The sequence below is a fragment of the Cololabis saira genome, chromosome 13 (assembly GCF_033807715.1).
Source record: "Cololabis saira isolate AMF1-May2022 chromosome 13, fColSai1.1, whole genome shotgun sequence".
In the NCBI taxonomy this organism is placed as follows: domain Eukaryota; kingdom Metazoa; phylum Chordata; class Actinopteri; order Beloniformes; family Belonidae; genus Cololabis; species Cololabis saira.
In genome coordinates, this window is record NC_084599.1 from 8,639,775 (window position 1) to 8,653,043 (window position 13,269).

Genomic DNA, 13,269 nt, shown 5'->3' on the forward strand with positions numbered 1-13,269 from the left:
AGCTGGTGTTACATGTATAACTTGGTGTTTCCTTGGGTGTTTTGGACTTGTTTAATGTTGATGAGCATAAAGTTTTTCCACATATGACAGCTGGACATATGACATAGCTCATCTTAATATCATTTAAGGGTTTGTCTTTTTAACAAAATTTTTATTTCATGATTAAGAGAGTGTGGATATGTTGTGTATCAAATATTTCCCAAGTTTTCACTGACAGGACTCTAGCAAAGTTGTGTGTCTATATAGTTTTGTTTTAGCTCTGCAAAGCTCAGAGTTACTCCCTGAAAAGTCCTGTATAAATAACGATGAAGCTTAAAAACGCCAAGCGTGTTGTATTTGCAGTGTCCAGGCCTTTCATGACGTTAATGGACATGAAGACAATTAAAACACGGATCTTAATATGGATATGCAGCTCTATCTTAGAATTACGTATGTAATGTAATGTTCTTGCTGCGTTTTTTTCTTCTTTTTCTTTTCATACATTAAGAACCTTACGGATGACATTGCAACCCGTAGTGAAAGTAGGGAGGTGGTACATGGAAAAAATTCAATTCAGTTCAATTCAATCATACTTTATTCATCTCCAAAGGGAAGTTAAATGCAGTAACTGTCACGATTTAAAATCATCAAAGAGTCATTGTACATGGTAAAAGCTGTGGGCGGGAAGGATCTGCTGTAGCGGCCTGCGTTGAAGCAGATCTAAGGAAGCTCTGACTGAAGACCCTGTTGTTGAATCACGGCATTATGGAGAGGATGCTCAGTGTTGCTCATCTTGCTTTTAATCTTATTAAAACGTGCCTTTTTTCCCACAATAAGCTCCAGAACAAAACCCAGAGCAGAGCCAGGCTTCTTAACCAGTTTGTTGCATCTTTTAAGGGACTCGCCCTGATGCTGGTCCCTAACAGATGACAGTAGTGATTGCACTCTCCATGACCGACTTATAGCAGATATTACACATCTTGCTGAAAATAGGGAAGAACCTAAACTTCCTCCAGAAGTGAAGTCTGCTCTGTCCTTTCTTATAAACAAAAGGAGTATGATTGTTCCCATACCATACCACAAAACAGTCCACCAGCTTGCTGTACTCCATATGCCCTGCAACTGTGATCAGGGTATTTCTGCAGGACTCTGACTTGTACTGGAAGTCTGAGGTGTACAGAGTGAAGTGGAGTGGTGAGAGTACAGTCCCCTGTGGTGCTCCTGTGGTTCCCACCACCCAGTCAGACACACAAGTCTCACAGACTGTACTCTGTTTGTCTGGTAGTCAGTGATCGGGTCATTTGTCCAGATGACAGTGGGTTTGTTGAAGCAGGTGCATGATAAAAGCTGGAAAGATAGATATGGGGATATGAGGACTAGAGGTCAGTCAAAGCAAGACAGGATATGTGTGTGTAAGTGAAAGAGAGAAGAAGATGGAACTGAAGATGGTGGAGTCCAGGTGAGGAGGAAGGTGCAGGCAGGGTGGACTGGGTCGGGAGTTATCAGTGACAGAAGAGCAGCGGGAGTACAGTGGAAGGTTTACAGTACAGCAGTGAGATCTGCCCGTCTCTATGGCTCGGAGATGGTGGCACTGGCCTGGAGAACGAAGCAGAGCTGGATGCAGAAGAGTTGAGGGTGTTGAGATGTTTCTTTTAGAGTGACAGAGATGGATAGGATTAACAATGAGAACATGAGAGGAACAGTCGGGTTTGACCTCTCAAGGACGGGTGTAAGAGAGGCGAGACGGTGAATACCGGTACATTAGAAGGTTGCTGGAGATGGAGCTGCTAAGAGGATGACGATATGCAGTTGGTTGGTGTGGCAGAGGAAGACAAAGATTGCATCAGAAGAGGAAAGTCTCTTCAGGATTTACCTTTTAAGATGATTACAAGTTCTTTTTAATTATTGGTCTTTCTGAGTGTCATTGTAGACCTGGTACCGATGAACCTCTCACATTAAACTGTCTCCATCAAATGTTTTACTTATAGAAGTACAAGTCAAATATAGTAGTCAAAAGTATCAGTAAAAAAAAAAATTATAAGTTGAAAAGTATCCAATATAGACCTAAACTTTTATTTTTGTATAGTTACTGTTTAGATTTTTATCTCTTTTAGGAGATGAACTGATTTCCAAAATGTGCAAAGTTAAAGAGGAACCTTTTTTTTTAATTATTAAGATGAGACTGTCGTTAATATTTTTGTTTTTAACACACCATGCAAAGATTAGACTGAGTAGCCTTAAAAGACCTCATGAAAAAATACTGCAGTGGCATTTTATTTCTTTCTTTTTTTTAAGCTTGTAATATAATTAAGAAATTGAGGTTAACAGGAAAATTGGAAGTGAAGTTCATGTCTGGAGTATCAAGAAAAGCTTCAGTGAGGCCTTCGTGCCGGGTCAATAAATGGTGAATGGTTTTAGCATGAAAAAAATCTAAACTAAACTGACTGTAAAATACCTTTAATCTGAATTTCCTGAAGCAGTAAATAAAGGAAAAACATTTTCTGATCCTCATCACAAAATCCAATGTCTAAGAAGTGAAAGAAAAGAAGTTCAGGATAAGATGTGACAGAAATCATGTTTTAGGCTTTTGTTAGGCAAGTGGCACAGGAAACATTCGTGGGAAGAATCCATTCAGCTTAACACCAGCAGGTTTTGGAGGGGGACATCAAACTTCTGATGTGGCTCTGAGCCACATTCTACATCAGTAGGACCTTGTTATTCACTTTTGATCAGCTGAATTGTGAAACCTCTGCTTATTACTGTAAATTCTCAAAACAAATCAAAGGCAACTGGACTTCTTTTTGTTGGTTCTTGAAGATGTTTTGCCTTCCAGCTGGATGGTTTTCTTCAACCCAAAATGAGCAGTTTCGGTTCATATTGAACTGATGCCTTTTGGATAGAAGGTCAAACAACTTCAGAAACCAAGAGGAAAAAGTCCAGTTGTCTTTGAATCAACCCTGCAAGGATCATTGTGACCTTAAAAGTCTGCATTCTCAGTCACACTTCTTTCCCTCCTTTCTTATCTCCAATCCCTTCAATACAAAGCACAAGTATGACTTTGACCACCCGCTCTCAGAACATGTTCATGAGGAAGTCATACTTTCATTCTCTTTCCAACTTGTTTGGCACACAAACGTTCAGAATGTATCGTTTAAACATTTCCCCCTGAAAATCAGCCAGAGAGGGAGGCCAGCTCCGTCCCACATGACTTGTAAACCGTCCAGCAGTTGTTGTTTTTTCCTGACAATTCTGATAACATTCAATCCCCGTGCCGTGTGATTGCTGTTTTGCAGTGTGCCAGCGAGTGGCACATCCGTGCACTCGTCTCTACTCTGAAACCAAGAGCGTGCCCGTGTGGGAGGATGGAGTGTGCCACTACCTGTAAGTCGCATCACAGCATCCTGGCCTTGCATGCTCAGACTATCACACACGTAAAATGTAAATGTGGCAATTATATGTGCAACTTGGATCAAATAAATAGGTACGTTTTTCTTCTTTTCAGGTTCAAAAGGACATATAAAGTACAGCAAGATGTATGTTATCGAGAGATTTGTGAACCGGCACTTCCCAAGAGAAGTCAGAGTAAGCGCAGTAATCTGTCTGCATGCTAATGACCTTATAATTACCTTATTTTCAACGACATAAGCAATGCATTTCTTTTTAAACACTGATATGAATTTTCTTGACAGCCAGAAGAACAAACAGACAACAATGAAGGTTTGTTTTTTTCTTCTTTAAATCAATTACATCAGATATTACTTTTGTAAAAAAAATGTCCTTCATCACTGCTGTTGTAGAGAATCACAAGTTTTTCATCAAGTAGCCAAAGAATCTTTTCTTTCATTTTTTTTTTTCATCTAGAGCACCTGGATACTGGTGAAAGGACTGTCATCACTGTCATGTGAAAAACCTCCTAACTTCAATCTTGGTGTATATAATCTACTTGAATTATGTGATTATGATAATTTTTGTGCTGAGAAACCCTGTCAGAACCCACTGTAACATTTCAGGCACACACGCTTTTCCAAGTGAAAAGGGCTGCGCGCTCCGTCCTGGAAAGCTGTGTTTGTAGCTCAGTGCTTCACAAAAGGAATCAAAGAAAGTGACCCACATCATTCAGCTTGTTAGCTGGCTGATTTTTCACTCAAACAACATGCAATATGCAAACATTAACTGTAAGCGGCATAAGAGACCTTAAATACCTCATTTCTATGTCCATGCTGACACATTAGGAGAGAATTATATTTGTGGTTCAGCTGCAGGTTTGCCCCTCAGGGAAATAACTGTATATTATTCAGAGTCCCAATCATTTCCTTATACTACTTCCATGATCTCCTGATGAAGTCAACAGGAAATTTATATTTTCACTACACCACATAAATTGATCCCTTCCTCTGATAATAGTGCACGGTATTTTCTGTGTAAAACATCTTACTCTCTGTCTTAGCAGGCATCACTGCTCGCTACACTGTAAATAGTGTTTATAGGCCATTTTGTAGGTGAATATTTTAATAATAAAAATATGAAAATGTTTTAAACTTCTGATGTGTTTTATTTGTATGATTTTTTTTTATTTTAATAATTTTTTTTGTGGCTATTATTTTCTATTTTATATCAAGCTTACTGTTTTCCTGTCAATAAATCAGGGTGTGTTGGTTTTAAGAGGTGGAAAACAATAACTATTGCTTCATACGTATATTTTCCAAAAGGGTTTGTGGTTTGAAGGTTTAAAGTTTAAACTTTTTGTGTCTATGTTACATCAATTGATAGGATGAATAAACCAGACACTGGAGGCCTGACAGACTTACAAAAATGTAGACCCCTGACCCGAACAGTAACTTTAATTCATAGTGGAATCTGCTTCGGGGCGGAAAACTAAATTCAGCAAGTCGTCAAGTTTATAACCATCAGTCATCTAAAATAAAAAGCAAACAATGCTTTTCAAGTGAATGTTTTTCTAGTGATTACTTTTAGTCTTTTAAACACAGAACTGCACATGCCAAATTATAGATTAATTGCATTTTCACTTGTAAAGGCCCAATGCAGAACAAAGTAATCCCAGAAAGCACTCAAAGATCAGTCTAATCCTTTGTAATCGCTGCATTGTGCAGTTCTCTCCAACTCATAATGCAATTCATTACAAATGAGTCCAGAATGCATCTGATGTCAGTTCCTAAAGACGAAAAGACTAAAACAAACACACAAAAAAGGCCAAATTAAGGAACCCAACAGATTGGACTGGATTGAATCTAAACCTTTGTGCAATCCCCATCGTGAGCAAGGTCAATGTGGCAGTGAGGGGGGGTAATTGGGCTAAAAATCCTTCAGCAGAACCAGGCGGCCTCTGCCGGTTTGGGCTCTGAGATGAGAGGATACGGGACAATTAAAATGACTCACATACAAGAAGACTACGTACATCAGTACCTTCATCAGTGAAACTTTCTCTAAGTATAAACTTGATCAAAAAGGAAAGTTTTAAGCTTAATATTAAAGGCAGAGACGTGGCTGCATCCTAAACACCATCAGGGAGCTGGTTTCACAAAGAGGAGCCTGGTGACTGAAGACCCTGCCTCCAGTTGTACTTCTAGTAACTCATGGTTTCAGAGCGAATTATTCTGTTGGGATGATATGGAACTGTCAAATAATAGGGAGCAAAGCTCTTAAAAGGTCAAGCATTATTTGCATTTCAAGAAATTGAAAAGAGCTTTTCTTTTACAGAAAAGGTTTTGGCGCTGCCTTCAGTGAATGTAAGGATTTATAGACATCTTTGGAGTTGCTTTGTGAAGTGGCTGCTTGGGAAGGAAATATCAGTAGCTTGTATGACCTTCCACAACACAAATGCATAAAATAGACTACTCGGGCTGTGCACAGTCTTGGTATTTTGATATATTCACCATAAATGATAAATTAGTTGCAGCACGGTGGCTTGGTGGTTAGCCCTGTTGCCTCACAGCAAGAAGGTTCCCGGTTCGACTCCCTGGCCCGGCAGGGTCTTTCTGTGTGGAGTTTGCATGTTCTCCCCATGCTTGCGTGGGTTCCCTCCAGTTACTCCGGCTTCCTCTCACAGTCCAAAAACATGCATATTAGGTTAACTGGTGATTCTAAATTGCGCGTAGGTGTGAGTGTGTCTGCTTGTTTGTCTGTATATGTGGCCCTGTGATGGACTGGTGACCTGTCCAGGGTGTAACCCCTGCCTCTCACCTGTAATGAGCTGGGATAGGCTCCAGCAGACCCCCGTGACTCTGCAAAGGATATAACAGGGGTCAACAAGCAGGGGTCACTGCCATCAACAAATGTTTGAACCAATAAGCTACTTCATACTGCGCAATATTCTTTCATCCATTCAAGTGCAATATTCTTTCACTCATTCATGTGCATTATTCTCTCATTCATTCATTTTCATAGTGTATATATATATATTTATGTTTCCTGTTTCTTATTTTGTTGTTTACATAGTCTTTACATGTGTGCACTTTTATGAAGCTGCTGCCTAATCTCATTGTACCATTATAATGATAATTGGTGCATCTGAAATGCCATACTAAACAGTATATAATAAAATGTATACTTAAGTTCGGCACACTTTTGAGTAAATATCAGTAGTGTGCATTAATTCGGAGGTACTACTCAAGGCCACACGGCACTTCCTGCCGTTGGGAGGAAGTGACGTGTCACAGCAGCAGTAGCAGCACTCCGCTATTTCCCGTTTATCCTGGCCCAAACAAGATTACATTATATAATATTATTATATACGAATATTGTAATATTAATATTATATAATCCTATTATTACACTTAATATTATACTTATGACATATACGTATCACTTAGCAACCAAACGCCGCTGCATTACATTGTGGGAAGTTTCTGCTCAGCTAGGCTGCGTCCGAAATTGCACACTTCCACCCTAATGAGTATGCAAAACGAGTATGCAAGATTTTTTAGTGCGTCCGAAACAGAACGTACTCAATAGTGGCTCTATCTATACTCATTCCGGAGAAATTTGCAATTTCGGACGCAGCCAATAAAGGCTTTCTATTCTATTTCTATTCTAAAATGGATGTATGGAAATTATAAATTGAATCAGATTGAATACTTAAAACAAACAATTAACTTTAAATTAGTTGAGCAGTCATGTATCACAAGTTAATTGGTGGAGATACATTCATTAGTCGCGAATAAATTGGAGCGTTATAGCGTTATATCGTGAAAGAGTACCGGTGTCGTGCCAAAAAGTGATTGCCTGCCAGAATCAGATTTCTCCCCTGAAAATAGGTCTTTTTACCTGCCAAAAATGGATTGAAGGCCAAATACAGTTAATGAAAGGTTGTTTCTACCTAAATATGATTTGATCTCATTCTTGAGCTTCATAATACAAACACTAGAGCTCACAGGATTGCTTTTAACTCTTTTAAAGGACCATTACAACACAAAATAGACATTTTCACCTGCCAAAAATTGATTGAAGGCCAAATACAGTTAATGAAAAGTTGTTTCTGCCTAAATATGACTTGATCTCATTATTGAGCTTCATAATCTGAAAATCTGACGTTTTAGCGCTATCGCTCAACGGGCTGCTGTGGGCGCTCCCGTGGCCAGAAATAAAAATAGAATAGAATAGAATACTTTATTGTCAATGTACCTGGTACAGTGAGATTGAAAGCAGCATCACTTTTCCAGTGCAAGACAAATAAGAAACAATAGTGCAAACAATAAGAATATAAGAATATAAGAAATATAAATAATATAAAAAATATAAAAAAGGTTAAGGTGCATTTGAATAGTGAAGACCTGAGATTCTATTTACAGATGATAGTATATAGTTACACATGTAGTGGAATATTGCACAGATAGTCCAGGAGAAGTATTGCATGGTAAAAACAGTAACGGAGACATTCACATATTGTTCAGGGCGATTATGGCTTCGGGGAAAAAGCTGTTTTTAAGTCTGGCAGGCAATCACTTTTTGGCACGACACCTGTCAAACCGGTAACTAAAGAGTTGTGCCTCATTGTTTCCTGAAGGGAGCAGAGATTTCCTACCGTCCCGGAGCGGCCGTGAAGGCATCATTCCTGGTGTGGAGCGTGTGCCCGCTGTTCCCCCTCCCGCCGCCCCCCCCGCTGCTGTTCCCTCCACCGCTGTTCCCCCCACCTCCACCCCCCCCCCTGTTGTCCCGGGCAGACTGAGTTTAGAACAGCGATGGCAGGACGGACCGCGGGGGCAGACACCAACACGGACTAGCCCGTCTGCGGTCTATTACAGCTGGTTTCGGCCCGGTGCGGAGCTGCCCGGTGCGGGCTTGGTTCTGCGGAGCAGCGTGGTAGTTCCCCTCGTCCCGCGGACAGCGCGGCGGTCCGGACCTTAGCCCGCCGCGGCTAGCCTTAGCCCGGCCAGCCTAGCCCCGCTAGCACGGCCAGGACCAGGACCGGGACTGGGACGGGGCTGGAGTCTCCAGGAATGTCTCCTCCCGGGACTACCTGCACTTACGGCTGAGACGAGACTGAGTTCGAGCCGGACGACCAGAGCCATGGCGGGGCTGAGCAGCTCCGGCCGCGGGTCCCGGGGCTGGGGGGAGACCCGGGGCTGGGGGGGTCTGCGGGGCTGGGTGATCCTGCTGCTGCTGCTGGGGGGAGCCGGCTGCAGCCCCAGCAGCCCCGGCCCCGGCAGCCCCGCGGCCAGCACCGACGACAACAACCCGTTCATCAACATCTACATGAGCGTGGAGGAGGTGAAGAAGCTGCTGGGTAAGAGGCCGCTGCTGGGGCAGATGTGCTGCTGCTGAACTATATCTACTAATAAACTAGGGCTGTAACGATACACTCATCTCACGATACGGTACGATACACGATATTGAGGTCACGATAACGATACGATATTATAGCAGTATTTTTTTAACAACCTTGAATGAGGAACATATGACTGGAAAAAAATGTGTTTTATTTGAAAGATACAAAACAATGCTGTGCGTTTGCCCTATTGTTACAGTTTGTAATGCTTTATAACTGTTTAAGTTTTAAAGAGAAAGCCAGGCCAACCATTTTCCACGAACTGAACTAAAAGTAAATGTCAGGTTTGCATTAAGCCGGGCAGACACTGTGCGAATGTCGGCTTGTTTTGAACCGAGTTTCCGGTCGTGCGACTATTATTTGGATCGGGCCAGATTTTGACCCAATCGTTGGTCGTGCCTCGTGCAGTATACGTGGGGTAACAACGAGAGAGTAAAGGCTGAATTATGGTTCTGCGTCAAACCAACGCAGAGCACACGCCGTCACCGTGACGTCGTCGTGAATAGGCATGGGACGATATGAAAATTTCATATCACGGTATTAGTGGACAAAAATATCACGATTACGATATTATCACGATATTTGCGTGTCGCTTATAAATCATGTATATGTAATATGTAATCATTTTTAAAACAAACGTCAACAATGGCCATGAATTAATGTTCTTTTTACCTGGAGTTCTGTGAACACGTCCGGGTGTTTCTCCCGAAGATGCACCCGTAAGTTTGACGTATTTGCCTGAGGCGCCGGTACTTTTTTCCAGCAGCGTCTGCAGACAGGAGTCTCGTCCTTTTGTTCATGTTGCCGTGTAAACCCAAAGTACTCCCATACGTTGGACTTGACCCTTTTGCTGGGAGGATAGAGAATCCGTTTGGCGGCGTCGCCGTCTGGAAGTTGTCCAGTATGTTGGAGTTCTGATTCAGAGTCAGACTGCATGTTTGATGCCATCTCGGCGATAGTGCTAATGCTCTGCTTGCTCATCAACAATAACACACGTCGGGGGATTCTTCACTTCCGCCCGGCGCTCCGCCTCTACAGCTGGATCCGTATCCGGTCTGGGCCGGATATGCAACCGGGCGAGTGAATTGACACTTTCTTCCAAAAAAAAAAAAAAAAATTTTTTTTTGGCGATAATTACAGTACCCCACGATAACGTTATCGCAGCCGTTTTTTTATCGCGATATACGATAATATTGTATATCGCCCCATGCCTAGTCGTGAACCCTTCGGACTTCTCCGTCACTCCATTTCGCCGTGGTGCAGTACCCCCCGTGACCGCTAATTTGCAATCTTTTCCTGAATGGTGTATCCGACTTTTTCCGGTCACAGTGAATCAAAAAGATAAGGACAACTATTGTGCAAAAAAACAAAACAAAAAAAATCACACATACACGAAGAAAAGAGTGCTGAAAGTTCACGACTGCCGGAAGCCGGAAATGCGTTGCTACCAAGCGAACCAATCACAGCCCTCTCGGTCTGCGTTTGGTCTGCGTCACCTCGACGCGTAGTTACAATTTTTGGGAGGTGCACGTCAGTGACAGCGTCAGCGACGGCAGTGAAGTAGTCATCCAAATACCAAATACCAAGTACCGTATTTTCTGGACTCTAAGCTGCATCTGCTCTATTTTTTAAAAAATAATTAAAAAGAGATATACAAGCCGCATCCGCTCTATTAAAAAAAAGATTTGCAAGTCGCAGATATTTATGTTGTTAGATTAGATATTTACTACATGTACAGAAGGATTCTGAACTGTAAATGAGGTACATGTTTGTACCTAAATAGATCCTTTCCTAACAGTGTCTTTTAACACGGCAGCAACTTTGCTGATTAAAACGGGACAGAACCAAGAGAAAATAACCGGTATTTATTTATCTATTTATCTTTATGTTTGAAATCTGCTTCTACTTCTATCTGCTAAAGAAGAAGTAGCTTATTCTTCTTTGCATTTATTTTGTTTTAGTTTTGATTATAAATCAATCAATATTATAAATCAAAACCCCGAGCGGTGAAAGAGAAATCCACAGAATAGCCGCACCTTTGTATAAGCTGCATGGTTCAAAACCTATGAAAAAAGTAGCGGCTTATAGTCCAGAAAATACGGTACTTGAGTAAAAAACTGTGAAAAAACTACTCAAGTACTGAGTAACTGTTGAGTAACGTCTGATTTATTTTTTTAACACAACCATTCAAACAGATATAAGTACAAAATAATCATCTTCAGGCAAATAAATCAATAAAATAATAAAATAAATTAAAATTAATAAAAAATTAAAAATAGCTTAAATTAAAATAATCTTAAGGTAAATTCAAGTACTTTAATAAATAATAAAATAAGTAAAATAGCATAATGAAAAAATAAATTAAGCACAAGTAGCACAAAATTTCAAGCCTTTGTACTTTTCTTTTTTAACCAGGCAGAACTAGAACAAACATGAACTCATAGAAACTCTGTGTGTGTTTGAGTCTGTAAATGTGACAAAACATGCAAAAACAAACATTTTTCCCAAAGAATCACCCAGTGATGTCATGAGATGTACGCAGAGGGGATAAAAGAAAAGTAACAAGCTCAATGTAGCCTAATGTAGCGGAGTAAGAGTACAGTTTCTTCTGCACAAATCTACTCAAGTAAAAAGTATAGTGATTCAAAACTACTCCTAAAAGTACAAAATTTCCCAAAACTTACTCAAGTAAATGTAGCAGAGTAAATGTAACGCGTTACTACCCACCTCTGACGATACAATATTATATCACTGGAAAAAATGGTCTTTTATTTGAAAAACACAAAATACAAAACAATACTGTGCGTTTGCCCTATTGTTGCAGTTTGTAATGCTTTATAACTGTTTAAGTTTTAAAGAGAAAGCCAGGCCAACCATTTTCCACAAACTGAACTAAAAGTAGATGTCAGGTTTGCATTATGCATCTTCAGTTTCATACAAGTACAAATATTTTGCCACAAACTGAATAGTTTCTCTCATGTATGACTTGACTTTTTTCTTTTCCAGAAATGTAACAACTAAAATTAAATAAATAAATAAAAGTAAATAAATAAACTATGAAAAGTCCCAAACTCAAAATGCAACATGATTGTTATTTAGCTTATGACAGCTCCCAGCCTGAGGCCGTAAGGTGAACCCCGTTATCGTTTCATCCCGCTCCCACCTTTGGGGACGACACAATCTTTACATCATAAAAAGGATTGATTCATGCTCACGTTATAAGTAAAAGTTCGGAGCTGAAAACCCTGCAAGAGTCTCGTGATCAGGACCGTAAAACGGTACTAGTTTCTTCTGAGCGTGGTAAGATTTTTGTCTTACCACGGGTCGAGGCGCGGTTGTCACGTGATCCCGCTGCAAAAGGATGCGCGTTACTAGTGAACACAATATATTAATAACCCAATATCGCGCTAAAGTTTGTCACCTCCACGACACGTATCGTGACATTTTTGTATTGCTAAATTTCGTGCCACGATATATTGTTACACCCTTATTCTAGACACAGTATTGTAGTGGAGTCTCGGGGAGCAGCCCACGCTGCAGCTTTAGAGTAAATATGGTTTATATGCCTCCTGGCCTACAGAGCAGATTAACTCGGAGGAAATGCCGCTGGAGTGTAAACATTAATTCTGAAAACGGTTTAAGCAATTAAGTTCAGCCTCCGGTGTGTTCATCCTGCTGGTCCTGCTGGTCTATGGTCGTTTCCAAATGCAATTTGATCTGAGGGGATAAAAAACATCCTTGTTTTTGAAATGTGCACATTTGTCTTGGTCCCACTCTAGACAGTATAGATATCTCACAACAGGGGAAAAAGATTTGATGAAAGGCAGCAGGAATAGATTTTTATAAGTATAAATATTTAGTTCATCTAAGCTTCAGATACTATCCTTAGAAAATACAATTACTCCCCCCCAAAATGAGAGGAAATAACATTGAGACTAGTCAGCCTTTAATCGCCAGAATTGCCTATTTTCTGAAGTGAGTTTGCAGGTATGTTTTTATGTGTACGGTGCTGGTTAGTTGCATCATGTAGCTGTATACAATGTTTAAAGTGTGTTGGGTGTAGTATGATACAATAATTTGCAATTTATTGTCAGGTGAGGCTGAAATGTTTTTGCATGTCTGGATCTCTCATTTAAGAAGAGGACATAAACACAACGTGCAGAAGTTGCAACAAAATATGACGAGACACTAACACAAATATAACATGTCACGCCATCCAAAGGTGCACAGATCAAATCTCTATGATATAAACCACATTATACACAAGTATGCAAGTACGGATCACTCATCCTTTCACAGAACCTCATATATTACAAATGGTAATGATTTATGATCCTGGAGTCATATTGCGTAGGTTTTGTTTGAACAGCATAAGCTTAACTGGCTTGGCGCATTGAGCATCTTTAGTTTCAGTCCAATAGTGTGCAAGCTAAGGTGAAAGGAAAAAAATAAAACAAAAATGACGGGCTGATATTCTCCATCCTGATATCAAAGTGAAATCCCCT

General features: G+C 40.5%; 2 protein-coding genes across 4 annotated transcripts in view; both read left to right on the forward strand.

Annotated features, from left to right (window-relative positions):
- Positions 1–4,476, forward strand: part of sned1 (sushi, nidogen and EGF-like domains 1) — a 31,774-nt gene extending 27,298 nt beyond the window's left edge. For both annotated transcript variants that reach the window (XM_061737574.1, XM_061737575.1), the window contains exons 27-30: positions 3,273–3,360; positions 3,482–3,561; positions 3,669–3,696; positions 3,841–4,476. In XM_061737574.1, coding sequence (XP_061593558.1) covers positions 3,273–3,360; positions 3,482–3,561; positions 3,669–3,694 — 194 coding nt within the window. In that variant the 3' untranslated portion in view covers positions 3,695–3,696; positions 3,841–4,476. The remainder of the gene's footprint in view (positions 1–3,272; positions 3,361–3,481; positions 3,562–3,668; positions 3,697–3,840) is intronic.
- A 3,668-nt stretch (positions 4,477–8,144) lies between these two features.
- ryk (receptor like tyrosine kinase) overlaps positions 8,145–13,269 on the forward strand; it is a 55,052-nt gene continuing 49,927 nt past the window's right edge. For both annotated transcript variants that reach the window (XM_061737576.1, XM_061737577.1), the window contains exon 1: positions 8,145–8,722. In XM_061737576.1, the coding sequence (XP_061593560.1) occupies positions 8,506–8,722 (217 nt within the window). In that variant the 5' untranslated portion in view covers positions 8,145–8,505. The remainder of the gene's footprint in view (positions 8,723–13,269) is intronic.